The sequence below is a fragment of the Pongo abelii genome, chromosome 3, assembly GCF_028885655.2.
Source record: "Pongo abelii isolate AG06213 chromosome 3, NHGRI_mPonAbe1-v2.0_pri, whole genome shotgun sequence".
NCBI lineage: Eukaryota > Metazoa > Chordata > Mammalia > Primates > Hominidae > Pongo > Pongo abelii.
Genome location: NC_071988.2, coordinates 121,938,621 through 121,965,952, shown reverse-complemented (window position 1 = coordinate 121,965,952; position 27,332 = coordinate 121,938,621). Strand labels below are relative to the sequence as shown.

The window sequence follows — 27,332 nt, the reverse complement described above, 5'->3', positions numbered from 1 at the left end:
TGTTCAATTCCCACCTATGAGTGAGAATATGCGGTGTTTGGTTTTTTGTTCGTGCGATAGTTTACTGAGAATGATGATTTCCAATTTCATCCATGTCCCTACAAAGGACAAGAACTCATCATTTTTATGGCTGCATGGTATTCCATGGTGTATATGTGCCACATTTTCTTAATCAACTCTATCATTGTTGGAAATTTGGGTTGGTTCCAAGTCTTTGCTATTGTGAACAGTGCCGCAATAAACATACGTGTGCATGTGTCTTTATAGCAGCATGATTTATAGTCCTTTGGGTATATACCCAGTAATGGGATGGCTGGGTCAAATGGTATTTCTAGTTCTAGATCCCTGAGGAATCGCCACACTGACTTCCACAATAGTTGAACTAGTTTACAGTCCCACCAACAGTGTAAAAGTGTTCCTATTTCTCCACATCCTCTCCAGCACCTGTTGTTTCTTGACTTTTTAATGGTTGCCATTCCAACTGGTGTGAGATGGTACCTCATTGTGGTTTTGATTTGCATTTCTTTGATGGCCAGTGATGGTGAGCATTTTTTCATGTGTTTTTTGGCTACATAAATGTCTTCTTTTGAGAAGTGTCTGTTCATGTCCTTTGCCCACTTTTTGATGGGGTTGTTTGTTTTTTTCTTGTAAATTTGTTTGAGTTCATTGTAGATTCTGGATATTAGCCTTTTGTCAGATGAGTAGGTTGCAAAAATTTTCTCCCACTCTGATGGTAGTTTCTTTTGCTGTGCAGAACCTCTTTAGTTTAATTAGATCCCATTTGTCAATTTTGGCTTTTGTTGCCATTGCTTTTTGTGTTTTAGACATGAAGTCCTTGCCCATGCCTATGTCCTGAATGGTAATGCCTAGGTTTTCTTCTAGGGTTTTTATGGTTTTAGATCTAACATGTAAGTCTTTAATCCATCTTGAATTAATTTTTGTATAAGGTGTAAGGAAGGGATCCAGTTTCAGCTTTCTACATATGGCTAGCCAGTTTTCCCAGCACCATTTATTAAATAGGGAATCCTTTCCCCATTTCTCATTTTTGTTGGATTTGTCAAATATCAGATGGTTGTAGATGTGTGGTATTAGTTCTGAGGGCTCTGTTCTGTTCCATTGGTCTATATCTCTGTTTTGGTACCAGTACCATGCTGTTTTGGTTACTGTAGCCTTGTAGTATAGTTTGAAGTCAGGTAGCGTGATGCCTCCAGCTTTGTTCTTTTGGCTTAGGATTGACTTGGCGAGTAGACTTTTAAAAATGTCATTATTGGGCTTCTATTTGTTTCAAGATTATTTTCTGTATTTTTCATGTGCCAAATCTTGAAAATGCTGCATGTACTCAAAGGTGTTGAAGTGATCTTTGATTATAATTCTTCCAAGTAACTTTCCTTGCAGAAAGCTCTCCTGGACTATATCATAAAATAATTTCTTACGTTTTAAAAGTATCTGTCTGAACTTTGCTGCTTCTTCCACAGGTCATGAGATGCACCTTGTCTTAGTAGGATTACAACACATGGCAGCCACATTCATTAAGCACTTACTGTAGGATTTTTGTTTTCTATGTTATCTCAGGATATTCAAAGTGTGAGGGCATACCAGATCCTATAAAGCAAGACTCAGCAAACTATGGCCCACGGGCAAAATTGAATACCCTGACTTTTTCAAAATAAAGTTTTATTGGCACACAGTTATTTCCATTCTTTAGATATTGTGTATGGCTGCTTTCTCTGTGTAAGGCAGAGTTGAATAATTATGACAGAGATTTATGGTCCACAAAATCTAAAATATTTGGCCCTTAAGGGAAAAATTGGTTGAAGCACTTTTTCTTAAAAACCTTCTCTGAAGTTTCTTGTAATCATGAAGAATCATGATTTTATGATTTGAAAACAGTGAACCAGAAATGAGCTAAAATTCATACTCATTTACCACCTGAAACAATTGTGAGAATAGATCTGATATTCAACATTTAATTGTATTGATTTTTTTTCTTTTTTTCCTTCTAAAGCTGAGACTCAGAGTTCAATTAAAACAACAGAAATACCAGGTAAGCTCTTTTTTTTCTCTCTCTCTCTTAGTATTTTCATGGGTAAGATCTCAAGAATAAAACAAATTACACCAATCAGTTTGGGGGCAGGAAGAAATAGCACAAGGGAAAACATTACATCACAAATAAAATGTTTAGAAAAACTTGAGTTTAAAAAAATGCAGACCAGGAGAACATATAAGGACATGTCTAAGTGTTCTGTGACTAAGGTGAGTGGAGCCAGCTCTAGCAAATGTATAAAGCCTGTGAAATTGCCCTCTGTCCTCTACCCCGAAACCCACTGTTCTTGATCTCTTTCTGTTGTCAGTGTGACCTCTCCCAGCAGTACAAAATGTCTTCTCTTATTTTCTAACAAAATCTGGTCACAGTATCCAAAAAGATGACGTTAGAAACCACAGTTAACAATCTAAAATGCTATCATTCCAATTAGTGCTCGTATTTGCCACCCTTAGTTTTAGACTGAATGTTTTTTGGATAATAGAGCAATAGGAATTGATCGTTGGGCAGGGGAAGATGACAATGTTGAGTCTCCCTGTTCAGAAATCATAGTTATCTGAGGGATTTTTATCTTTCTACATCCTACCTGGTACTTATACAAATGACAAATCTCATAAGCTTTCAATGCTGGTCATCTTTGATATATGTAAACTAAATGAAAACTGACACGGGAACAGAAAACCAAATTCCACATGTTCTTACTTACAAGTGGGAGCTAGATGATGAGAATTCATGAGCACAAAGAAGGAAACAACAGAAACTGGGGTCTACCTGAGGGTGGAGGGTAGGAGGAGGGAGAGGAGCATTAAGAATAACTATTGGGTACTAGGCTTAATACCTGGGTGATAAAATAATTGGTACAACAACCCCCCATGACACGAGTTTCCTATATAGCAAACCTGCACATGTATCCCTGAGACTAAAATTAAAGTTTAAAAATGAAAATAAATAAACTAAAAATATGAAATAAACCTATAGGTTCATAAAACTTTTTAAAAATTAGAAAAATAAAAAAATTATGAGTGACACTAAAAATTATGAGTGCTCTATTTTCACAGCAAATATTCTATTTCTTTTTTATTTTTTTTTGTTTGTTTGTTTTTTTCTTTTTTCTTTTATTATTATTATTATTATTATTATTATTATTATTATTATACTTTAGGTTTTATGGTACATGTGCGCAATGTGCAGGTAAGTTACATATGTATACATGTGCCATGCTGGTACGCTGCACCCACCAACTTGTCATCTAGCATTAGGTATATCTCCCAATGCTATCCCTCCCCCCTCCCCCTACCCCACAACAGTCCCCGAAGTGTGATGTTCCCCTTCCTGTGTCCATGTGTTCTCATTGTTCAATTCCCACCTATGAGTGAGAATATGCGGTGTTTGGTTTTTTGTTCGTGCGATAGTTTACTGAGAATGATGATTTCCAATTTCATCCATGTCCCTACAAAGGACATGAACTCATCATTTTTTATGGCTGCATAGTATTCCATGGTGTATATGTGCCACATTTTCTTAATCCAGTCTATCATTGTTGGACATTTGGGTTGGTTCCAAGTCTTTGCTATTGTGAATAATGCTGCAATAAACATACGTGTGCATGTGTCTTTACAGCAGCATGATTTATAGTCCTTTGGGTATATACCCAGTAATGGGATGGCTGGGTCGAATGGAATTTCTAGTTCTAGATCCCTGAGGAATCGCCACACTGACTTCCACAAGGGTTGAACTAGTTTACAGTCCCACCAACAGTGTAAAAGTGTTCCTATTTCTCCACATCCTCTCCAGCACCTGTTGTTTCCTGACTTTTTAATGATTGCCATTCTAACTGGTGTGAGATGGTATCTCATTGTGGTTTTGATTTGCATTTCTCTGATGGCCAGTGATGGTGAGCATTTTTTCATGTGTTTTTTGGCTGCATCAATGTCTTCTTTTGAGAAGTGTCTGTTCATGTCCTTCGCCCACTTTTTGATGGGGTTGTTTGTTTTTTTCTTGTAAATTTGTTTGAGTTCATTGTAGATTCTGGATATTAGCCCTTTGTCAGATGAGTAGGTTGCGAAAATTTTCTCCCATTTTGTAGGTTGCCTGTTCACTCTGATGGTAGTTTCTTTTGCTGTGCAGAAGCTCTTGAGTTTAATTAGATCCCATTTGTCAATTTTGGCTTTTGTTGCCATTGCTTTTGGTGTTTTAGACATGAAGTCCTTGCCCATGCCTATGTCCTGAATGGTAATGCCTAGGTTTTCTTCTAGAGTTTTTATGGTTTTAGGTCTAACATTTAAGTCTTTAATCCATCTTGAACTGATTTTTGTATAAGGTGTAAGGAAGGGATCCAGTTTCAGCTTTCTACATATGGCTAGCCAGTTTTCCCAGCACCATTTATTAAATAGGGAATCCTTTCCCCATTTCTTGTTTTTGTCAGGTTTGTCAAAGATCAGATACTTGTAGATATGTGGCATTATTTCTGACGGCTCTGTTCTGTTCCATTGATCTATATCTCTGTTTTGGTACCAGTACCATGCTGTTTTGGTTACTGTAGCCTTGTAGTATAGTTTGAAGTCAGGTAGTGTGATGCCTCCAGCTTTGTTCTTTTGGCTTAGGATTGACTTGGCGATGCGGGCTCTTTTTTGGTTCCATATGAACTTTAAAGTAGTTTTTTCCAATTCTGTGAAGAAAGTCATTGGTAGCTTGATGGGGATGGCATTGAATCTGTAAATTACCTTGGGAAGGATGGCCATTTTCATGATATTGATTCTTCCTACCCATGAGCATGGAATGTTCTTCCATTTGTTTGTATCCTCTTTTATTTCCTTGAGCAGTGGTTTGTAGTTCTCCTTGAAGAGGTCTTTCACATCCCTTATAAGTTGGATTCCTAGGTATTTTATTCTCTTTGAAGCAATTGTGAATGGGAGTTCACTCATGATTTGGCTCTCTGTTTGTCTGTTATTGATGTATAAGAATGCTTGTGATTTTTGCACATTGATTTTGTATCCTGAGACTTTGCTGAAGTTGCTTATCAGCTTAAGGAGATTTTGGGCTGAGACAATGGGGTTTTCTAGATATACTATCATGTCATCTGCAAACGGGGACAATTTGACTTCCTCTTTTCCTAATTGAATACCCTTATTTCCTTCTCCTGCCTAATTGCCCTGGCCAGAACTTCCAACACTATGTTGAATAGAAGTGGTGAGAGAGGGCATCCCTGTCTTGTGCCAGTTTTCAAAGGGAATGCTTCCAGTTTTTGCCCATTCAGTATGATATTGGCTGTGGGTTTGTCATAAATAGCTCTTATTATTTTGAGATACGTCCCATCAATTCCTAATTTATTGAGAGTTTTTAGCATGAAGGGTTGTTGAATTTTGTCAAAGGCCTTTTCTGCATCTATTGAGATAATCATGTGGTTTTTGTCTTTGGCTCTGTTTATATGCTGGATTACATTTATTGATTTGCGTATATTGAACCAGCCTTGCATCCCAGGGATGAAGCCCACTTGATCATGGTGGCTAAGCTTTTTGATGTGCTGCTGGATTCTGTTTGCCAGTATTTCATTGAGGATTTTTGCATCAATGTTCATCAAGGATATTGGTCTAAAATTCTCTTTTTTTGTTGTGTCTCTGCCAGGCTTTGGTATCAGGATGATGCTGGCCTCATAAAATGAGTTAGGAAGGATTCCCTCTTTTTCTATTGATTGGAATAGTTTCAGAAGGAATGGTACCAGCTCCTCCTTGTACCTCTGGTAGAATTCGGCTGTGAACCCATCTGGTCCTGGACTTTTTTTGGTTGGTAAGCTATTGATTATTGCCACAATTTCAGTTCCTGTTATTGGTCTATTCAGAGATTCAACTTCTTCCTGGTTTAGTCTTGGGAGGGTGTATGTGTTGAGGAATTTATCCATTTCTTCTAGATTTTCTAGTTTATTTGAGTAGAGGTGTTTGTAATATTCTCTGATGGTAGTTTGTATTTCTGTGGGATCAGTGATGATATCCCCTTTATCATTTTTTATTGCATCTATTTGATTCTTCTCTCTTTTTTTCTTTATTAATCTTGCTAGTGGTCTATCAATTTTGTTGATCCTTTCAAAAAACCAGCTCCTGGATTCGTTTATTTTTTGAAGGGTTTTTTGTGTCTCTATTTCCTTCAGTTCTGCTCTGATTTTAGTTATTTCTTGCCTTCTGCTAGCTTTCGAATGTGTTTGCTCTTGCTTTTCTAGTTCTTTTAATTGTGATGTTAGGGTGTCAATTTTGGATCTTTCCTGCTTTCTCTTGTGGGCATTTAGTGCTATAAATTTCCCTCTACACACTGCTTTGAATGCATCCCAGAGATTCTGGTATGTTGTGTCTTGGTTCTCGTTGGTTTCAAAGAACATCTTTATTTCTGCCTTCATTTCGTTATGTACCCAGTAGTCATTCAGGAGCAGGTTGTTCAGTTTCCACGTAGTTGAGCGGTTTTGAGTGAGATTCTTAATCCTGAGTTCTAGCTTGATTGCACTGTGATCTGAGAGACAGTTTGTTACAATTTCTGTTCTTTTACATTTATTGAGGAGAGCTTTACTTCCAAGTATATGGTCAATTTTGGAATAGGTGTGGTGTGGTGCTGAAAAAAATGTATATTCTGTTGATTTGGGGTGGAGAGTTCTGTAGATGTCTATTAGGTCCGCTTGGTGCAGAGCTGAGTTCAATTCCTGGGTACCCTTGTTGACTTTCTGTCTCGTTGATCTGTCTAATGTTGACAGTGGGGTGTTAAAGTCTCCCATTATTAATGTGTGGGAGTCTAAGTCTCTTTGTAGGTCACTCAGGACTTGCTTTGTGAATCTGGGTGCTCCTGTATTGAGTGCATATATATTTAGGATAGTTAGCTCTTCTTGTTGAATTAATCCCTTTACCATTATGTAATGGCCTTCTTTGTCTCTTTTGATCTTTGTTGGTTTAAAGTCTGTTTTATCAGAGACTAGGATTGCAACCCCTGCCTTTTTTTGTTTTCCATTTGCTTGGTAGATCTTCCTCCATCCTTTTATTTTGAGCCTATTTGTGTCTCTGCACATGAGATGGGTTTCCTGAATACAGCACACTGATGGGTCTTGAGTCTTTATCCAATTTGCCAGTCTGTGTCTTTTAATTGGAGCATTTAGTCCATTTACATTTAAAGTTAATAGTGTTATGTGTGAATTTGATCCTGTCATTATGATGTTAGCCGGATATTTTGCTCGTTAGTTGATGCAGTCTCTTCCTAGTCTCGATGGTCTTTACATTTCGGTATGATTTTGCAGTGGCTGGTACCGGTTGTGCCTTTCCATGTTTAGCGCTTCCTTCAGGAGCTCTTTTAGGGCAGGCCTGGTGGTGACAAAATCTCTCAGCATTTGCTTGTCTGTAAAGTATTTTATTTCTCCTTCACTTATGAAGCTTAGTTTGGCAGGATATGAAATTCTGGGTTGAAAATTCTTTTCTTTAAGAATGTTGAATATTGGCCCCCACTCTCTTCTGGCTTGTAGGGTTTCTGCCAAGAGATCTGCTGTTAGTTTGATGGGCTTCCCTTTGATGGTAACCCGACCTTTCTCTCTGGCTGCCCTTAACATTTTTTCCTTCATGTCAACTTTGGTGAATCTGACAATTATGTGTCTTCGAGTTGCTCTTCTCGAGGAGTATCTTTGTGGCGTTCTCTGTATTTCCTGAATCTGAATGTTGGCCTGCCTTGCTAGATTGGGGAAGTTCTCCTGGATAATATCCTGCAGAGTGTTTTCCAACTTGTTTCCATTCTCCCCGTCACTTTCAGGTTCACCAATCAGACGTAGATTTGGTCTTTTCACATAGTCCCACATTTCTTGGAGGCTTTGCTCGTTTCTTTTTATTCTTTTTTCTCTAAACTTCCCTTCTCGCTTCATTTCATTCATTTCATCTTCCAGGGCTGATACCCTTTCTTCCATTTGATCGCATCGGCTCCTGAGGCTTCTGCATTCTTCACGTAGTTCTCGAGCCTTGGTTTTCAGCTCCATCAGCTCCTTTAAGCACTTCTCTGTATTGGTTATTCTAGTTATACATTCTTCTAAATTTTTTTCAAAGTTTTCAACTTCTTTGCCTTTGGTTTGAATATCCTCCCGTAGCTCAGAGTAATTTGATCGTCTGAAGCCTTCTTCTCTCAGCTCGTCAAAGTCATTCTCCATCCAGCTTTGTTCCGTTGCTGGTGAGGAACTGCGTTCCTTTGGAGGAGGAGAGGTACTCTGGTTTTTAGAGTTTCCAGTTTTTCTGCTCTGTTTTTTCCCCATCTTTGTGTTTTTATCTACTTTTGGTCTTTGATGATGGTGATGTACAGATGGGTTTTTGGTGTGGATGTCCTTTCTGTTAGTTTTCCTTCTAACAGACAGAACCCTCAGCTGCAGGTCTGTTGGAGTACCTGGCCAGCCGTGTGAGGTGTCAGTCTGCCCCTGCTGGAGGGTGCCTCCCAGTTAGGCTGCTCGGGGGTCAGGGGTCAGGGACCCACTTGAGGAGGCAGTCAGCCAGTTCTCAGATCTCCAGCTGCGTGCTGGGAGAACCACTGCTCTCCTCACAGCTGTCAGACAGGGACATTTAAGTCTGCAGAGGTTACTGCTGTCTTTTTGTTTGTCTGTGCCCTGCCCCCAGAGGTGGAGCCTACAGAGGCAGGCAGGCCTCCTTGAGCTGTGGTGGGCTCCACCCAGTTCAAGCTTCCAGGCTGCTTTGTTTACCTAAGCGAGCCTGGGCAATGGCGGGCGCCCCTCCCCCAGCCTCACTGCCGACTTGCTGTTTGATCTCAGACTGCTGTGCTAGCAATCAGCGAGACTCCGTGGGCGTAGGACCCTCTGAGCCAGGTGCGGGCTATACTCTCCTGGGGCACTGTTTCCTAAGCCCGTTGGAAAAGCACAGTATTCGGGTGGGAGTGGCCCGATTTTCCAGGTGCCGTCTGTCACCCCTGGAAGGGGAACTCCCTGACCCCTTGCTCTTCCCGAGTGAGGCAATGCCTCGCCCCTGCTTCGGCTGGTGCACGGTGCACTCACCCACTGACCTGCGCCCACTGTCTGGCACTCCCTAGTGAGATGAACACGGTACCTCAGATGGAAATGCAGAAATCCCCCGTCTTCTGCGTCACTCACGCTGGGAGCTGTAGACCAGAGCTGTTCCTATTCGGCCATCTTGGCTCCTCCCCCCAGCAAATATTCTAAGTAATCACCTTAGTCTAACTTCTACCTTTTGTGTTCAAGGAATTTGAATCAAATTATTATGCTTTTAACTTTTAATAATTATCTTCTTCTATATCATATATCTCATTATTAAAGAAGTTATTTTTATATTATTAATTCCCTTTACTCCACTAATCACCATTTTTTAATTCATTAATCACAATATTTTTTATTATTTCCATCTTCATAGGCTAAAAATTGGCAGGCACTAGAGGGAAAAAAAGCAAAACAAAACAAAAACAATGCATCCAGTCAGAGAAGACTGATGCAGTTCTGGGAAGATATTTTTTTCCCTCTGCTTCATAGATTGACTATCAAGGAGAAGTCAGAGTTGAAGAATTGGGAAGCAGCCAAATTGTCAGTTCTTTTTGAGGAGAGACTGAAGGATCCTTCATTTTGTTTAAATAAATTTTATTCACAAAATGCCAGCTATAGGTTTAATTGATTTTAGTGAAATAAAAGCTCATTTAGGCTATTTTTATTTTTCAAGTTATGTAAACTAATTTTCCTAAGAGAAATAAGAAACAAACAATTTATTTGAGTAGTGGATTAGAAAGAAATGAGACTTGTCCTATAAGTCACTAGAAAATTGAGTCTCATTTTTTTACATTCAAACTTCAAATATGAATTGCAGCTAAAGACTAAATCAGGAATCACCATCCCCCAAAAGATGAATTAACAAATTTATTAACAGGGTATTCTTTATACTTCTGGGTTTTTTTTTCAGATTAAACACTTCTTTAGTTTTATGTATTTGGCATCAAAGATGTTAAAATACCAAATTTGTGAAATATTCATCCATGCGATTAAAGGCAGGCATTTTATTAAAAATAATTCATATTTCTGTTTCTGGTAGAAGTTGACATAAAATTATAGCCCATAGAATTACTAATCCTGTTTCCTTTCTGTAAATATAAGCAAATATGGATTCAGTCTTTGAATATATCACACACAGTTCTCACATTTGATATTTTCTTTAACATTATGCAGCTAGTTTTAATTTCCTTGAAAAGTTACATTTTTACAACGACTTCAAAAACTACTATTAAGCGTCCAGAAATTGATGATGATTTTATGTAGAACCTTTTTGGGGGATTAAAAATAAGTAAGGATTCTATATAAAATGTAAATTATGACCAATTGTACATAGATATAGTATTTTAACATTATAAAACAAAAATAGATCCATGTTGGTGACATCAGCAAGATGGCCAACTAAAAGCTTCTAGTGCTCTTCCCACTTCCCACAAAAAACTAAAAATAATGAATAAGCAACTACATCTCGATCAAAATAACTAAAGGAAAGCTCTGGAGAACAGCAGCAGAAATCCTGTAGACCACTGAAACACAGGATGGCCACATAGGAAACAGGAGGAAACACCATGCCTCTGCCATCCCATTTCCTTAGTTGGGATCAACTCAAAACCAGAAGAGACCCCTTTCTGCAGGAAAAAGGTAAGCAAGAGGACCCCAACAACCTCCATCATCTCCACGGATACACGCAGACTTTGCACTAGAGACTTCTGCAGTCCTTATAGGGTTTGAGGCCAGCTGAGGGAGCTCCCCAGAGTCTACATACTGAGCTATCCCTAGAGAAGGAGCTGATGCTGTGCCCCTCCCTCCTCTTCTCAGCCCCTACCTCTTGCCTCATGGCTCATGCTGCTACTGCCCTGTACAATCTTGGGAACAAGCGCATCCTGCTCCAAGCGTGAGTATGCATTGCACCCCTCCATCCCTGATGTTTTGTTACCACTGCAACAAGCCACATAATAGCATACCATCCGCCAGCCAAGCTGCTACTACTTTCTACCCCCTAGGGCCAAGTTCCATGGAGCTACTCCACTCCTCACATTCCAGTTACTGTGCACCCTCCTCTCAGGGCTGAACTGAAATGGCACTCCAACCCTCAGGGACCTCAGGTCTTCTGCACAGCAGAGCAGTCATGTCCCCCAATGCCATAGATGAGGCAGCATACCCCACCACCACCATCCGGGATCACAGACTTACACTAAAGCAGTAAACTCCCAGCCCTGGCACCACAGATAAGACAGCATGCTACCCACAGGGGCTCAGAGCCTTTGGCACACAAGAATAATTGCACACCCCAGTGCCATAGCTGATGCAGTACCACACCCCACAGGGATCCAGAGGCTCCACTGACCCATATGGACATGATTTCTGGGGCCAGACAGATGTGGCACAACACATCCCAAAGAATTAAGGCTTGGCTTGAGCTGTGCCACCCTGCCCTCCAGGCTGAACAGCCACATGCCTGCCCATGCAAAATTGCACTACAACCCTGCAGTCTGACATGCTGCCTCTTGGGGGACTGGTGCTGTGCTGCACCCCTCCCAACAAGGTCCAAGCTACAGCAGTGTCTTGCCATTTCTGCATCATTGCTGCTGCTGTACCTGGCCTCACAGAGCCTGGGGTAGTGATATGTCCCACTATCCCAGGGTCCAGAGTCACCACTACATAGTACCTCATCACCAAATGTCTACATTTTTGCTGACCTCTGTTGACTCTTGGTCCCAAATTACAGCTATTCTCTGCTCCCTGGACCCAAGCTTCTAGAGAACTCCTTTTTCTACCAAGCTGTGCCAGTGGTGTCCCATGTCCACCAGGGTCACAACCTCAGCTATATTTCAGCACTCTGGGCCTAAGATGCTGAGGTGCACCTCAGAGGAACAGACCCTGCCTTACTGGGGAAATTGAATTCATTTGTATCTTGGAAAGTGAACCTGTGCCTCAAGTCCAAGGTGCTACAGTAGTGTCACAAGACCGTGAGCCCATGACCTATATCCAAAGCTACTCTGAGCACCTATGCCCTGGCTCCCAGTGCTGCTATGGTTGCCTGTGGGCCATATCAGACCAAACACAAAAATAGTTTTCTTCAGCTAAGACTCCCCACTGTGGGAAAGACAAGAACAGGAGAATTGTTAAGCCTTTGCCCTAGCAACCTACAAACTAGGCCATGAGGCACCTACATTCATTGCTGACATTGATCACAACTAAAGAAGCTGCACATTGATTACCCCACTGTGCCTACATGTAACCAGAGGCACCCTGCCCAACTGGCAGCCTCAGACCCATATGCAACTGAAAGTCTTCCCCTACTAGAGTTTGAAAAAGGAAACTACATCACTAAATGTGCAGATATCACTGCAGGGACACAAGGAACATGAAAGAGCAAGGAAGCATGGTACCACACGGCAACCATAGTTCTTCAATAACTAGCCACAAAGAAGCAGAAATTACAAACTCTCTGAAAAGTGATTTAAAGTAATGAGCTGGGCTGGGTGTGGTGGCTAATGCCTGTGATCCCAACACTTTGGGAAGCTGAGATGGGCAGATCACTTGAAGTCAAGAGTTCAAAACCAGCCTGGCCAACATGGCAAAACGCTGTCTCTACTAAAAATACAAAAATTAGCCATGTGTGATGGCACACACCTGTAATCTCAGCTACTTGGGAGGCTGAGGCAGGAGAATCTCTTGAATCTGGGAGGTGGAGATTTCAGTGAGCCAAGATCACACCATTGCACTCTAGCCTGGGTGACAAAGTGAGACTTTGTCTCAGAAAAATAATAAAAATGAAATAAAATAAAATAATAAACTGAAGGAGACTTGGAGATTCAAGAGAATACAAATAGACAATTTAATAAAATCAGGAAAACAATTCATTATATAATTAGGAAATTCAATGAAAAGACAGATATAAAAAGAACCAAACAGAAATCTTGAAGCCAAAGAATTCAATCAGTGAAATAAAAAATATATTAGAGAACTTCAAGAGCAGACTAGATCAATCAGAAGATAAAATCTGTGAAGTTAAAGATAGGTCTTCTGAAATTACTCCATCAGAGGAAAAAGAATAAAAAATACTGAAGACAGCCTACAAGACTTATGGAACATCATTAAGCAAGCACATTCTACAAAAGAAAAAGAGACAAAGAAAGAGACAGAAAGCTTATTGAATAAAATAATTGCTGAAAATTTCCCACATCTTAAAAGAGATATAGACATTTGGATTCATAAAGCTCAAAGGCCCTCCAAAATATGCAACCCAAAGAGATCCTCTCTAAGGCACATTATAACCAGATTCTTAAAAGTCAAAGACAAAGAGAAATTTAAAAGCAACAAGAGAAAAGTATCAAATCACATGTAAAGGAATTGCCATTAGGTTATCAGTGGATTTCTCAATAGAAACCTTGCAGATCAAGAGAGAATGAATAATATATTTAAAGAGCTGAAAGAACAAAAGCATTGCTAGCCAAGTATACTATGTTCAACAAAGCTCTCCTTCAAAATGGAGAAATAAAATTGTTCCCAGACAAGAAAAACTGAAGGAATTCATCACCACTAGACCTGCCTTACAAGAAATGCTTAAAGGAGTTCTTCAAATGGGAATCTTAAAAAATGACAATTACAATTAGAAATACATATGACGTATCTATAAAGTATAAACTCACTGATAGAGGTAAATACATAGTAAAATCAGGAACACTCTATTACTGTAATAGCGGTGTGTAAATCATGTGTATCTCTAGCACGTGGGTTAAATGTCAAAATGGTCAAAAATAACTAAACCTATAACAAGTTGTTAATAAATATACAATATTAAAAGATGAAAATTGTGACATCAAAAGCAAATTGTGAGGGGAAAGGTAAATGTATAGAGTTTTTGTATGCAACAGAATTTAAGTTATTATCTGCTTAAAATAGTTGATTATAAGGTGTTTTATGGAAGATTCATGGTAACCACAATGTAAGAAACTACAGCAAGTATATAAATGATAAAGAGAAAAGAATCAAGGATTAACACTACAGAAAATTACCAAATTACAAAGGTAGACAATGAAAGAGAAAGAAACGAAGCTACCAATAATCAGAAAACAAATAACAAAATGACAGTAATGAGTCCTTACCTATCAATAATGACCTTGGATACAAATAAATTAATTTCTCTAGTTAAAAGACATAGAATGGTTGAATGAATAAAAACAAGATCCAACTATATGCTGCCTACAAGACATCCAGTTAAGCTTTAAAGGACACATAGGCTGAAAGTAAAGAAATGGAAGAAGATATTCCATGCAAATAATAAAGAGAGCAAGAGTAGCTGTACTTACACCTGATGAAATATAATTCAAGTCAAAAATTATCACAAGAGACAAAGAATGTCACTATTTAATGATAGAGGGGTCAATGTATCAACAGGACATTACAATTGTAAATATGTATACAACCAACATTGGAGCACCTAAATACATAAAGCAAATATTAATGGACATGAAGGGAGAAATAAAGAGCAATATTATAATATTGAAGGACTTTAATACCTCACTTTTTTTTTTTGAAACAGAGTCTCGCTCTGTTGCCCAGGCTGGAGTGCGGTGGCACAATCACAGCTCACTGCAAGCTCTGCCTCACAGGTTCACACCATTCTCCTGCCTCAGCTTCCCAAGTACCTGGGACTACAGGTGCCTGCCACCATGCTCAGCTACTTTTTTTTGTATTTTTAGTCGAGACAGGGTTTCACCATGTTAGCCAGGATTGTCTCAATCTCCTAACCTTGTGATCCGCCTGTCTTGGCCTCCCAAAGCGCTGGTATTACCCCACTTTTAATAACGGATAGATCATCCAGCAATCCCACTGCTAGATGTCAACCCAAAGGAAAAGAAGTCGTCATATTAAAAATACACTTGCGCATGTATGTTTATAGCAACATGATTTACAACTGCAAAAATGTGGAACCAACCTAAGTACCTATTGATTAATGAGTGCATAAATAGTGTGATATATATTTATATATATCACATATATATATACACACATACCATAGAATACTTCTCAGCCATTAAAAGGAGTGAAATAATGTCTTTTGCAGATATTTGGATGGAGTTGGAGGCCATTATTTTAAGTGAAGTAACTCAGGAAGAGAAAACCAAACACTGTATATTCTCACTTACAAGTGGGAGCTAAGCTATGAGTATGCAAAGGCATACAGAATGATATAATAAATTTTAGAGGCTCAGAAGCGGGAAGGTGGGAGTGGGGCTAGGAGTACAAACTGCACATTAGGTACAATATACACTACTCAGGTGACAGATGCACTAAAACCTCAGAATTCGCCACTATAAAATTCATCCATGTAACAAAAAAACCACTTGTACCCCAAAAGCTATTAAAATAAAATAAGAACATAAAATTAATAAAAAATAATTTAAAAACAGTAGATAGATCAACCAGACAGAAAATTAGTAAAGAAATACTAGACTTGAATTGCACTTTTCACCCATTAGACCTAACAGACATATACAGAGTTTTACTTTAACAGCAGGATAATATACCACATTTTTCTTTAGTTCACATGGAACACTCCCTAGGATAGGCCATATGATAAGCCACAAAAGAAGACTTACTAAATTTTAAAGTGAAATAATATCTAATATCATTTCAGACTGTAATGCTATGAAACTAGAAATCAATAATAAGAGGAATCTTGGAAAATCCACAATTATATGATAATTAAGTAATGTGCTCCTGAACAACCAATAAGTCAAAGAAAAAATAAAAAGAGAAATTAAAAAATATCTTGAGACAAAAAATAATCAAAGCACAACATAGCAAAACCTATGAAATGTAGCAAAAGCAGTTCAAAGAGAAAATCTTACAGCAATACATGCCGACATTAAAAAAAAAAAGAATCTCAAATAAGTAATCTAACATTACACTTCAAGGAACTAACAAAAGAAGAATAAATTAAACCCCAAATTAGCAGAAGGAAGAAAATAATAAAAATAAAAACAGAAATAAATAGAGAACAGAAAAATCATAGGAAGAATCAATAAAATTAAGAGTTGGTGCTTTCAAAAAATAAAAAAAATGGATAAATCTTTAGCTGGTCTAAATGTAAAAAAGGGAAGACTAATAAATAAAATCATAAATTAAAGTGAAAAAAATGAAACACCTCAGAAATTAAAAGGATCATAAGACTACTACAAAAAAATATGCCAACGATTGGATAATCTAAACAGATAAATTGCTTAAAAAAAGAATAAAACAAAACAAAACAAAAAAACAAAACCTAAAACCTACCAGGATCAATTCAAGAAGAAATAGAAAGCTTGAACAACAGACCAATAAAAAATAAAGAGATCGAAGAAGTAACAAAAAACTTCCCAACAAAGAAAAGCCCAGAAACAGATAGTTTTATAAAAGCTGAATTCTACCAAACCTTCAGAGAATTAATACTGATACTTCTTAAACTCTTTTTAAAAAAATAGAGGTAGAATGAATAGTTCCAACCACATTTTTTTTAAATTTTATTATTATTATACTTTAAGTTTTAGGGTACTTGTGCACAATGTGCAGGTTAGTTACATATGTATACATGTGTTATGCTGGTGTGCTGCACCCATTAACTCGTCATTTAGCATTAGGTATATCTCTTAATGCTATCCCTCCCCCCTCTCCCCACCCCACAACAGTCCCCAGAGTGTGATGTTCCCCTTCCTGTGTCCATGTGTTCTCATTGTTCAATTCCCATCTATAAGTGAGAACATGCGGTGTTTGTTTTTTTGTCCTTGCGATAGTTTACTGAGAATGATGATTTCCCATTTCATCCATGTCCCTACAAAGGACATGAACTCATCATTTTTTATGGTTGCATAGTATTCCATGGTGTCTATGTGCCACATTTTCTTAATCAACTCTATCATTGTTGGAAATTTGGGTTGGTTCCAAGTCTTTGCTATTGTGAATAATGCCACAATAAACATATGTGTGCATGTGTCTTTATAGCAGCATGATTTATAGTCCTTTGGGTATATACCCAGTAATGGGATGGCTGGGTTAAATGGTATTTCTAGTTCTAGATCCCTGAGGAATCGCCACACTGACTTCCACAATGGTTGAACTAGTTTGCAGTCCCACCAACAGTGTAAAAGTGTTCCTATTTCTCTACATCCTCTCCAGCACCTGTTGTTTCTTGACTTTTTAATGGTTGCCATTCTAACTGGTGTGAGTTGGTATCTCACTGTGGTTTTGATTTGCATTTCTCTGATGGCCAGTGATGGTGAGCATTTTTTCATGTGTTTTTTGGCTACATAAATGTCTTCTTTTGAGAAGTGTCTGTTCATGTCCTTTGCCCACTTTTTGATGGGGTTGTTTGTTTTTTTTTTTTCTAAATTTGTTTGAGTTCATTGTAGATTCTGGATATTAGCCCTTTATTCAATTAGGAAAAGAGGAAGTCAAATTGTCCCTGTTTGCAGACGACATGATTGTATATCTAGAAAACCCCATTGTCTCAGCCCAAAATCTCCTTAAGCTGATAAGCAACTTCAGCAAAGTCTCAGGATACAAAATCAATGTACAAAAATCACAAGCATTTTTATACACTAACAACAGACAAACAGAGAGCCAACTCATGAGTGAACTCCCATTCACAATTGCTTCAAAGACAATAAAATACCTAGGAATCCAACTTACAAGGGACGTGAAGGACCTCTTCAAGGAGAACTACAAACCAGTGCTCAGTGAAATAAAAGAGGATACAAACAAATGCAAGAACATTCCATGCTCATGGGTAGGAAGAATCAATATCGTGAAAATGGCCATACTGCCCAAGGTAATTTATAGATTCAATGCCATCCCCATCAAGCTACCAATGACTTTCTTCACAGAATTGGAAAAAACTACTTTAAAGTTCATATGGAACTAAAAAAGAGCCCGCATCACCAAGTCAATCCTAAGCCAAAAGAACAAAGCTGGAGGCATCACGCTACCTGACTTCAAACTATACTACAAGGCTACAGTAACCAAAACAGCATGGTACTGGTACCAAAACAGAGATATAGATCAAGGGAACAGAACAGAGCCCTTAGAAATAACGCCGCATGTCTACAACTATCTGATCTTTGACAAACCTGACAAAAACTAGTAATGGGAAAAGGATTCCCTGTTTAATAAATGGTGCTGGGAAAACTGGCTAGCCATATGTAGAAAGCTGAAACTGGATCCCTTCCTTACACCTTATACAAAAATTAATTCAAGATGGATTAAAGACTTAAACGTTAGACCTAAAACCATAAAAACCCTAGAAGAAAACCTAGGCATTACTATTCAGGACATAGGCATGGGCAAGGACTTCACATCTAAAACAGCAAAAGCAATGGCAACAAAAGCCAAAATTGACAAATGGGATCTAATTAAACTAAAGAGGTTCTGCACAGCAAAAGAAACTACCATCAGAGTGAACAGGCAACCTACAAAGTGGGAGAAAATTTTTGCAACCTACCCAACCACATTTTATAAGGACCACATCACCTTGATACCTAAGTCAGACAAAGATATTACAAGAAAAGAAAAATGCAGACCAATCTGTCTGATGAATGCAGATGCAAAAATCCTTAGTAAAATATTGAGGATTAAACTAAACCCAACAACACAACAAGCTAAACCCAACAGCATACCAAAAGAATTATATATTGTGACCAAGTGGGATTTATTTCTGATATGCAAGGCTAGTTTAACATACACAAATCAATCAAAGTAATATATGACATTAACAGAATGAAAGATAAAAACCACACAATGATCTTGACACAGAAAAAGCATTTTTCAAAGTCCAACATCAATTCTTGATTAAAAAAAAACTCTCAACAGTTTAGGCATAAAAGGAATGTTTCTCAATATAATAAAAAACATTTATGAAAAACCCACAGCTACAATTATAATCAATGGGGAAAAGTTAAAGCTTTTCCACTCAGATCCACTACTAGATAAGGATACCCACTCTTGTCATTTCTGTTCAACGTAGTACCAGAAGTACTAGCAAGAGCAACCATACAAGAAAAAGAAATAAAAGACATCAAAATCAAAAAGGAAAAAAAAATCTCCACTTGCAGATGAAATAATCTTATGTATAAAGATTCCACAGAAAAAACTGTTAGAACTAATAAATGAATTCAGTAAAGTTGCAAAGGAAAAATTAACATAGAAAAGTCAGTAGCATTTCATACACAAATAACAATCTAACTGAAAAAACAATTTCATTTATGGTACCATAAAAAATTACTGATGCTTTCTGACTTACCATGGGGTTACATTCTGATAAACCCATCATATGTTGAAAATGTTGTATGTCAAAAATGCATTCAATACCGTGAATTTCAACTCATATTAAAGTTGAAAAATTGTTGAGTCAAACCATCACAAGTCCAGATGCTCCTCAGCTTACAATGGGGTTATGTCTTAAACCCCATTGTAAAGTTAAAACTTGTAAGTTGAGGACCGTCTGTCATTAGGAATAAATTTAACCAAGAAAGTGAAACATTTGCATACTGAAAAAGAAAACATTGATAAAAGAATTTGAAGGAGACAGAAATAAATGGAAAGATACACTGTACTTATGAATCAGAAGAATTTATATTGTTAAAATGTCAAAAAGCAATATATAGATTCAACACAATCCTTGTTAAAATCCCAAGGTCATTCTTCACAGAAATAAAAAACATTCCAAAAATATGTATGAAAACATGAATGACCCCAAATAGCCAAAACAATTCTGAAAATAAAAAAAAGTTGGAGGCATCACATTTTCTGGGTTAAAATTATATTACAAATCTATAATAAAACAATATGGTGCTGGCATAAAAACAGACACATAGACCAGTGAAACAGAATAAAGATCCTGGAAATAAATCCAAATGTGTACTGTCAACAAATTCTTTACAAAGACACCAACAGCACACAATGAGTGTATGATAGTCTTTTCACTAAATGGTGCTGCAAAAACTGGATTTCTACATGCAAAAGAATGAAATTGGATCCTGTCTTAAACAATGCACAAAAATCAACTGAAAATGGATGAAAGACTGAAAGGTAAGACCAGAAACTATAAAACTCCTAGAAGACAACATAGGGGAAAATCTGCTAGGCATTGGCCTCAGAAATGATTTTTTTTTTTTTTTTGGATATCAGACCAAAAGCTCAGGCCACAAAATCAAAAATAAATAAATGGGACATCAAACTAAAAAGCTTCTGCACAGCAAAGGAAATAATCAGCAAAATAAAACAGCACACTACAAATTGGGGAAAAATATTTGCAAACCACATACCTGATAAGGGGCTAAGATGCAAATGTAGAAAAACAAATAGCATGATTAAAAAATGGGCAAAATACCCTGAATAGACATTTTGTGAAAGAAGACATGAAAATTGCCAACATGTGCATGAAAATGTGGTCAACATCATTAATCATCAGAGAAATATAAATCAAAACCACTATGTGATACTACCTCACACCCATTAGGGTGGATATTATCAAAAAGTCAAAAGATAACACATTTTGGCAAGGGTATGAAGACAAGGGAATTCTTTTTTTCCCCCAACTTTCATTTTAAGTTCCAGAGTATATGTGCAGGATGTGCAGATGTGCAGGTTTGTTACATAGATAAATGTGTGCCGTGATGGTTTGCTGCATAGATCATCCCATCACGTAGATATTAAGCCCAGCAACCATTTACTACTCCTAATGTTCTCTCTTCCCCTGCACACCTCTCCCACCACTGATAGGCCCCAGTGTGTGTTGTCCCCCGCCCCATGTGTCCATGTGTTCTTATGGCTCAGCTCCGACTTATAAGTGAGAACATACAGTGTTTGATTTTCTGTTTCTGCATTTGTTTGCTGAGGATAATGGCTTTCAGCTCCATCCATGTCCAGGCAAAGGACATGATCTCATTACTTTTTGTGGCTACACAGTATTCCATGGTGTATATATACCAGATTTTCTTTATCCAGTCTATCATTGATGGACATTTGGGTTGATTCCATATTTTTGCTATTGTGAACAGTGCTGCAATGAACATATGCATGCATGTAACTTTATGATAGGATGATTTATATTCATTTGGGTATATATCCAATAATGGGATTGCTGGGCCAAGTGGTATTTCTGCCTCTAGGTCTTTGAGGAATTGCTACACTGTCCTCCACAATGGTTGAACTAATTTACACTCCTACCAAGAATGTAAAAGCATTCCTTTTTCTCTGCAATCTCACCAGCATTTGTTGTTTCTTAACTTTTTAACAATCATGATTCTGACTGGCATGAGATGGTATCTCATTGTAGTTTTGATTTGCATTTTTCTAATGATCAATGATGAGCTTCTTTTCATGTTTGTTGACTGCATGAATGTCTTCTTTTGAGAAGCATCTGTTCATGTCATTTGCCCACTTCTTAAAATGTTTTTTTTTCTTGTTTATTTGTTTAAGTTCCTTGTAGGGTCTGGATATTACCCTTTTGTCATATGGATAGATTGCAAAAATTTTTTCCTATTCTGTACTTTGTCTGTCGACTCTGATGATAGTTCCTTTTGCTGTGCAGAAGCTATTTCGTTTAATTAGACCCCATTTGTCAATTTTTACTTTTGTTGCAATTGCTTTTGGCATTTTCATCATGAAATCTTTGCCTGTGCCTGTGTCCTGAATGGTATTGCCTAGATTTTCTTCTAGGGTTTTTATAGTTTTGAGTTTTACACTTATGTCTTTAATCCATCTTGAGTTAATTTTTGTATAAGGTATAAGGAAGGAGTCCAGTTTCAGTTATCTGCATATGGCTAGCCAGCTCTCCCAGCATCATTTACTAAATAGAAAATCCTTTCCCCATTGCTTGTTTTTGTCAGGGTTGTTGAAGATCAGACGGTTTTAGGTGTGTGGTCTTATTTCTGAGTCCTCTATTTTGTTCCATTGGTCTATGTGCATGTTTTTGTACCAGTACCATGCTGTTTTGGTTACTGTAGCCGTGTAATATAGTTTGAAGTCAGGTAGGGTGATGCCTCCAGCTTTGTTCTTTTTTGCTGAGGATTGCCTTGTATATTCAGGCTCTTTTTGGTTCCATATGAATTTTAAAATGGTGTTTTCCCTAATTCTATGAAGAATGTCAATAGTAGTTTAATGGGAATAGCACTGAATCTATAAATTACTTTGGGCAGTATGGCCATTTTCACAATATTGATTCTTCCTATCCATGAGCATGGAATGTTTTTCCATTTGTTTGTGTCTCCTCTGATTTCCTTGAGCAGTGGTTTGTGGTTCTCCTCAAAAAAGTCCTTTGCTTCCCTTGTTAGTTTTATTCCTAGGTATTTTATTCTCTTTGTAGCAATTATGGATGTGAGTTTATTCATGATTTGGCTCTCTGCTTGCGTGCTGTTGGTGTATAGGAATGCTAGTGATGTTTGCACATTGATTTTACATCCCCAGACTTTGCTGAAGTTGCTTATCAGCTTAAGAAGCTTTTGCACTGAGACAATGGAGTTTTCTAGGTACAGGATCATGTCATCTGCAAACAAAGATAATAAGACTTCCTCTCTTTCTATTTGAATATCTTTATTTCTTTCTCTTGCCTGATTGCCCTGGCCAGAACTTCCAATACTATGTTGAATAGGAGTGGTAAAAGAGGGGATCCTTGTCTTGTGCTGGTTTTCAAGGGGAATGCTTCCAGGTTTTGCCCATTCAGTATGATGTTGGCTGTAGGTTTGCCATATATGGCTCTTATTATTTAGAGGTGTGTTCCTTCAATATCCAGTTTATTTAGAGTTTTTAACATAAAGGGATTTTGAATTTTATTGAAGTCCTTTTCTGCATCTATTGAGACAATCGTGTGGTTTTTGGCTTTAGTTCTGTTTATGTGATGGATTACATTTATTGATTTGCTTATGTTGAACCAACCTTGCATCCTGGTGATGAAGCCAACTTGATCATGGTGGATAAGCTTTTTGATGTGCTGCTGGATTCAGTTTGCCAGCATTTTATTGAGGATTTTTGCATTGATGTTCATCAGAGATATTGGCCTGAGGTTTTATATTTTTGTTGTATCTCTGCCAGGTTTTGGTATCAGGATGATGCTGGCCTCATAAAATGAATTATGGAGGAGTTCCTCCTTTTCAATTATTCAAAATAGTTTCAGTAGAAATGGTGCCAGCTCTTTGTACCTCTGGTAGAATTCAACCGTAAATCTATCCAGTTCCAGGCTTTTTTTTAATTATTTTTTTGCTTGGTAGGCTATTTATTACTACCTAAATTTCAGAACTCATTTTTGGTCTATTCAGGGATTCAGTTTTTTCCTGGTTCAGTCTTTGGAGGGTGTATGAGTCCAGGAATTTATACATTTCTTCTAGCTTATGTGCACAGAGGTGTTTATAGTAGTCTCTGATGGTTGTTTGTGTTTCTGTGGGGTCAGTGGTGATATCCCCCTTATCATTTCTGATTTTGTATATTTGATGCTTCTTTCCTTGCTTCTTTATTAGTCTAAATAGTAGTCTATCTGTTTTATTAATTTTTTCAAAAAGCCAGCTCCTGGATTCATTGATTTATTGAAGATTTCTTCGTGTCTCTATCTCCTTCAGTTCCACTCTGATCTTGGTTATTTCTTGTCTTCTGCCAGCTTTGGGGTTTGTTTGCTTTTGGTTCTCTAGTTCTTTTAGTTGTGATGTTAGGTTGTTGATTCAAGATCTTTCCAGCCTTTATCAGCCAGGGAAACTCTTCTACACTGTTGATGGAAATGCATACTGGTGCAGCCATTATAGAAAATAGTATGGAGATTTTGGCTGGGTGCAGTGGCTCAAGCCTGTAATCCCAGCACTTTGGGAGGCTGGGGCAGGAGGATCACCTGAGGTCAGGAGTTTGAGACCAGCCTGGCCAACATGGTGAAACCCCGTCCCTACTAAAAATACAAAAATTAGCTAGGCACGGTGGCACTTGACTGTAATCCCAGCTACTGAAGAGGCTGAGGCAGGAGAATCATTTGAACCTGGAAGGTAGAGGTTGCAGTGGACCGAGATGGCACCACTGCACTCCAGCCTGGATGACAGAGTGAGACTCTGTCAAAATAAAAAGGAAAAAAAAATAGTATGGAGATTTTGAAAGAAATTAAAAATAGAACTACCAAGTGATCCATTAATCAATCCCTTTTTCTGGGCATATACCCAGAGGATATGAAATTACCACCACATAAGGATGTATGGACTCCCATTTTCATGACAGCCAAGACGTAGAAACAATCTAAGTGTCCGTTAATGGATGAATGGATAAAGAATAATATTCCATATTCAGTGAAATATTATTTAGTCCTAAAAATAATGAGACTTGCCATTTGCCAAAACATGGATGAACATGGAGGACATTATGCTAAGTGAAATAAGCTAGACACAGAAATAATATTACATGATCTCACTTACATGTGAAATCTAAAAGAAAAATTCAAATATACAGAGATAGAGAACAAAGCAGTGGTTACCAGGGACAGAGAGGAAATGGGGAGATGTAGATTAGAGGATACAAAGTAGCAGCTATGTGGGATAAAGTCTAGGAGTCTGTTGTACAACATAAGGACATTGTTAACACAATTGTACTGTATTTGGGATTCATGCTAAATGAGTAGATTTCAATGCTCTTGCCACAAAAACAACTAAAATGTATAATTATGTAGATGATTGATATATTCATTTCCTTCACTATAGTAACTTTTACTACCTAAATATATCTCATAATATCATGTTGTATACTTTAAATATATACAATAACATTTATTTTAAAAAACTTAATTATTAAAATGAGAGATCAAAGAAAGATAATAGTTATGTGGAAATGATCAATTGATCAATCAAGATCTAAAGACATTTCCACTCATTTCATTCAATAGCACAATGGTAGTAAGTGGTAGAAAGCTGTGTTTAATCATGCTTAACATGAGAAAATTATGCTCAATATTTAAAGTATTGGGGAAAATCAAACTGCAACTGCCCACTGTAACACATCTGGTAAGGCCCCAAATCTGGTATGAAACTATGCTAACTATACAGAATGGTATATTTAATCAACCACCATTAACCAAGGCTTTTAATAAATATTCATCTTGTTCCTATTATGTGTACACTAGCTAAAAGAGGAATGATACATGGAGCCTGCCATTAGCAGTTACTAAGGACACAAGTCAATATTATACATAACTATAATAATTCTAGTAGTCATGTAGGTATAAAGTAATATGTCATAGGTGAACTTCAGATAATCTTATGTAAGATCAGAAGACAGAGTAATTTTTGTTTTTTGTTTTTTTCCTTTGGCTGTGGTTGAGGTATCCATTGGGTGAAAAAAAAAGGCCGGTTTTAAAAGATGAGAAAGCGTTCATGAAAGAATTGACTCCTTGGAAGCCAGATTATTGTACCTATTCATTTTTCTAGCTCTAAGTTCAGACCTAATGAGGAGATTAAAAGACCCTCTGAAAAGTGATGAAGGGCTGTTTATTCCCTAAAGATAAATGCAAACATTGCATAGCCATTACAACAATTTTAAGCAATGATGGAATTCATTTTTCTTATCCTTATCATTTTCACACAGACAGGCAGAGCTAATAACTTGTCCTTGAAAATGAACCTTTGATTTCATTGATAAGAGACCTCAGCCCTGAGCAAAATGGACCATTGTGCCTTACCGAATTGAGAAAGGAATAAGCCATTAACCCTTAATTTTCTGGGGAAAACAACTGTATTAGGGTTCTCCAGATAAACAGAACCAATAGGTTGTGTATAGACAGCAAGAGCAAGAGACAGAGAGAGAGAGAGAGAAATAGATAGGTGGATGGGGGGGAGAGAGAGAGAGAGCAAGTGAGAACGAGAGAGAGAGAGCAGAAAGGGAGAGAAAGAGAGAGAGAGATGTATTGTAAGAATTGGCTCATGTGATAATAGAGGCTGAGAGGTCTAAAGACTCAAGCCAGCTGATGGAGTAATTCCAGCCTGAGTACAAAAGCCTGAGAACCAGGGTCGCTGATGGCATAAGTTCCAGTCTAAAAGTTGGCAGCCTCAAGCTCCAAGAAGAGCCAATGTTTCAGTTTGCATCCTATGTCAGGGAAAGACCAATGTCTCAGTTCAAGAGAGTCAGGCAGAGGAAGTTCCCTCTTTGTTCTACCCAGGGTTTCAACTGGTTGGACGAGAGGCAACCAGTCAGGGAGGGCAATCTGCTTTGCACAGTATACTGATTCAAATGTTAGCCTTATCCAAAAGCACCCTAACAGACACACTCACAACAATGCTTGACCAAACATCTGGGCACCCTGTGGCCCATTCAATATGACACATAAAATTAATCATTACAATATTCCTACAGCAACTAGCGTAACTTGAAAGATCTCATCATACATATCTTTTTTACTTTCCTTAACTGTGTTTCAGAGTCTCAGTTGCATTGTGGTCATTACATTTGATAGAAAAACAAAGCCAGAACAGGTATTAGAAGTCCCACCGAACCTGACCAGAGGCCTTTGGAAAGAGGATGCTCCATCCTGTCTGAGCATGTTCACTGTGCTTGACACTCTTATCTTTGGGCATTGGCTGCTGAACCTCTAGGAACTTATATAAAGTGAAACATGAACCATTCTATAGGGGGTAGTTTATCTAAGTTTTCTAACTTTGAATGACAGAATCCTACTATTGTCGTTTAGTTAGGATCCACTCAAGCTAGAAATATACCTCTAGCAGAGTAATATCTAGATTTTTTTAACATAGGATTTTAGGATGTTTAGAAAATTAATTGAGAATAAAAGAATTCAATTATGGAATAAGAAATATATCAATGTGTATGTGGTAGTGTCTGGTACAAACTTCTCCTTAGAAAATTGTACAGACTCCGGGTATGGCTAAGTGGTTTCTTATCTAGTTCAGAGATCTGCTGAATCTCAAAGTAGTGCTCTGCACTGTTCTTGCACCACCCTAGTCTGCACTGAAAAGTCATAAAAACTCACAGTCTTCACTGGTGAGCTGCCCAGCAATCACTTTAGGAAGCAACACATTTCCTGGTATTGCTAAAGGGGTATGGTTCTCCAATGAACTCTACGACATGCTTTATTTACTATATTAGGAATAATTCTCCCTGTCTCCTTGTGACTATCTGCATGGTCTGGTTTGACCTGTTGAAGGAAAGTGTTTGGCTTATTTTGATAAGAAAAAATGCCTTTTTGATTGAGGCCTAAATTGAAAATAGATTATATTTTATGTAACAAAAATAAGAGTCATGTCCTTATAACTCATTCCTACTGAAATG

General features: G+C 37.7%; 1 protein-coding gene and 1 long non-coding RNA gene across 2 annotated transcripts in view; one reads left to right on the top strand and one right to left on the bottom strand.

The window, feature by feature from the left end:
* LOC129059042 (uncharacterized) overlaps positions 1-27,332 on the bottom strand; it is a 169,409-nt gene that overhangs the window by 62,894 nt on the left and 79,183 nt on the right. The window lies entirely within an intron of this gene.
* Positions 1-27,332, top strand: part of EMCN (endomucin) — a 131,089-nt gene that overhangs the window by 69,579 nt on the left and 34,178 nt on the right. Inside the window, 1 exon segment of the mRNA NM_001135500.1 lies at positions 2,006-2,044. Within this exon segment, the coding sequence (NP_001128972.1) occupies positions 2,006-2,044 (39 nt within the window).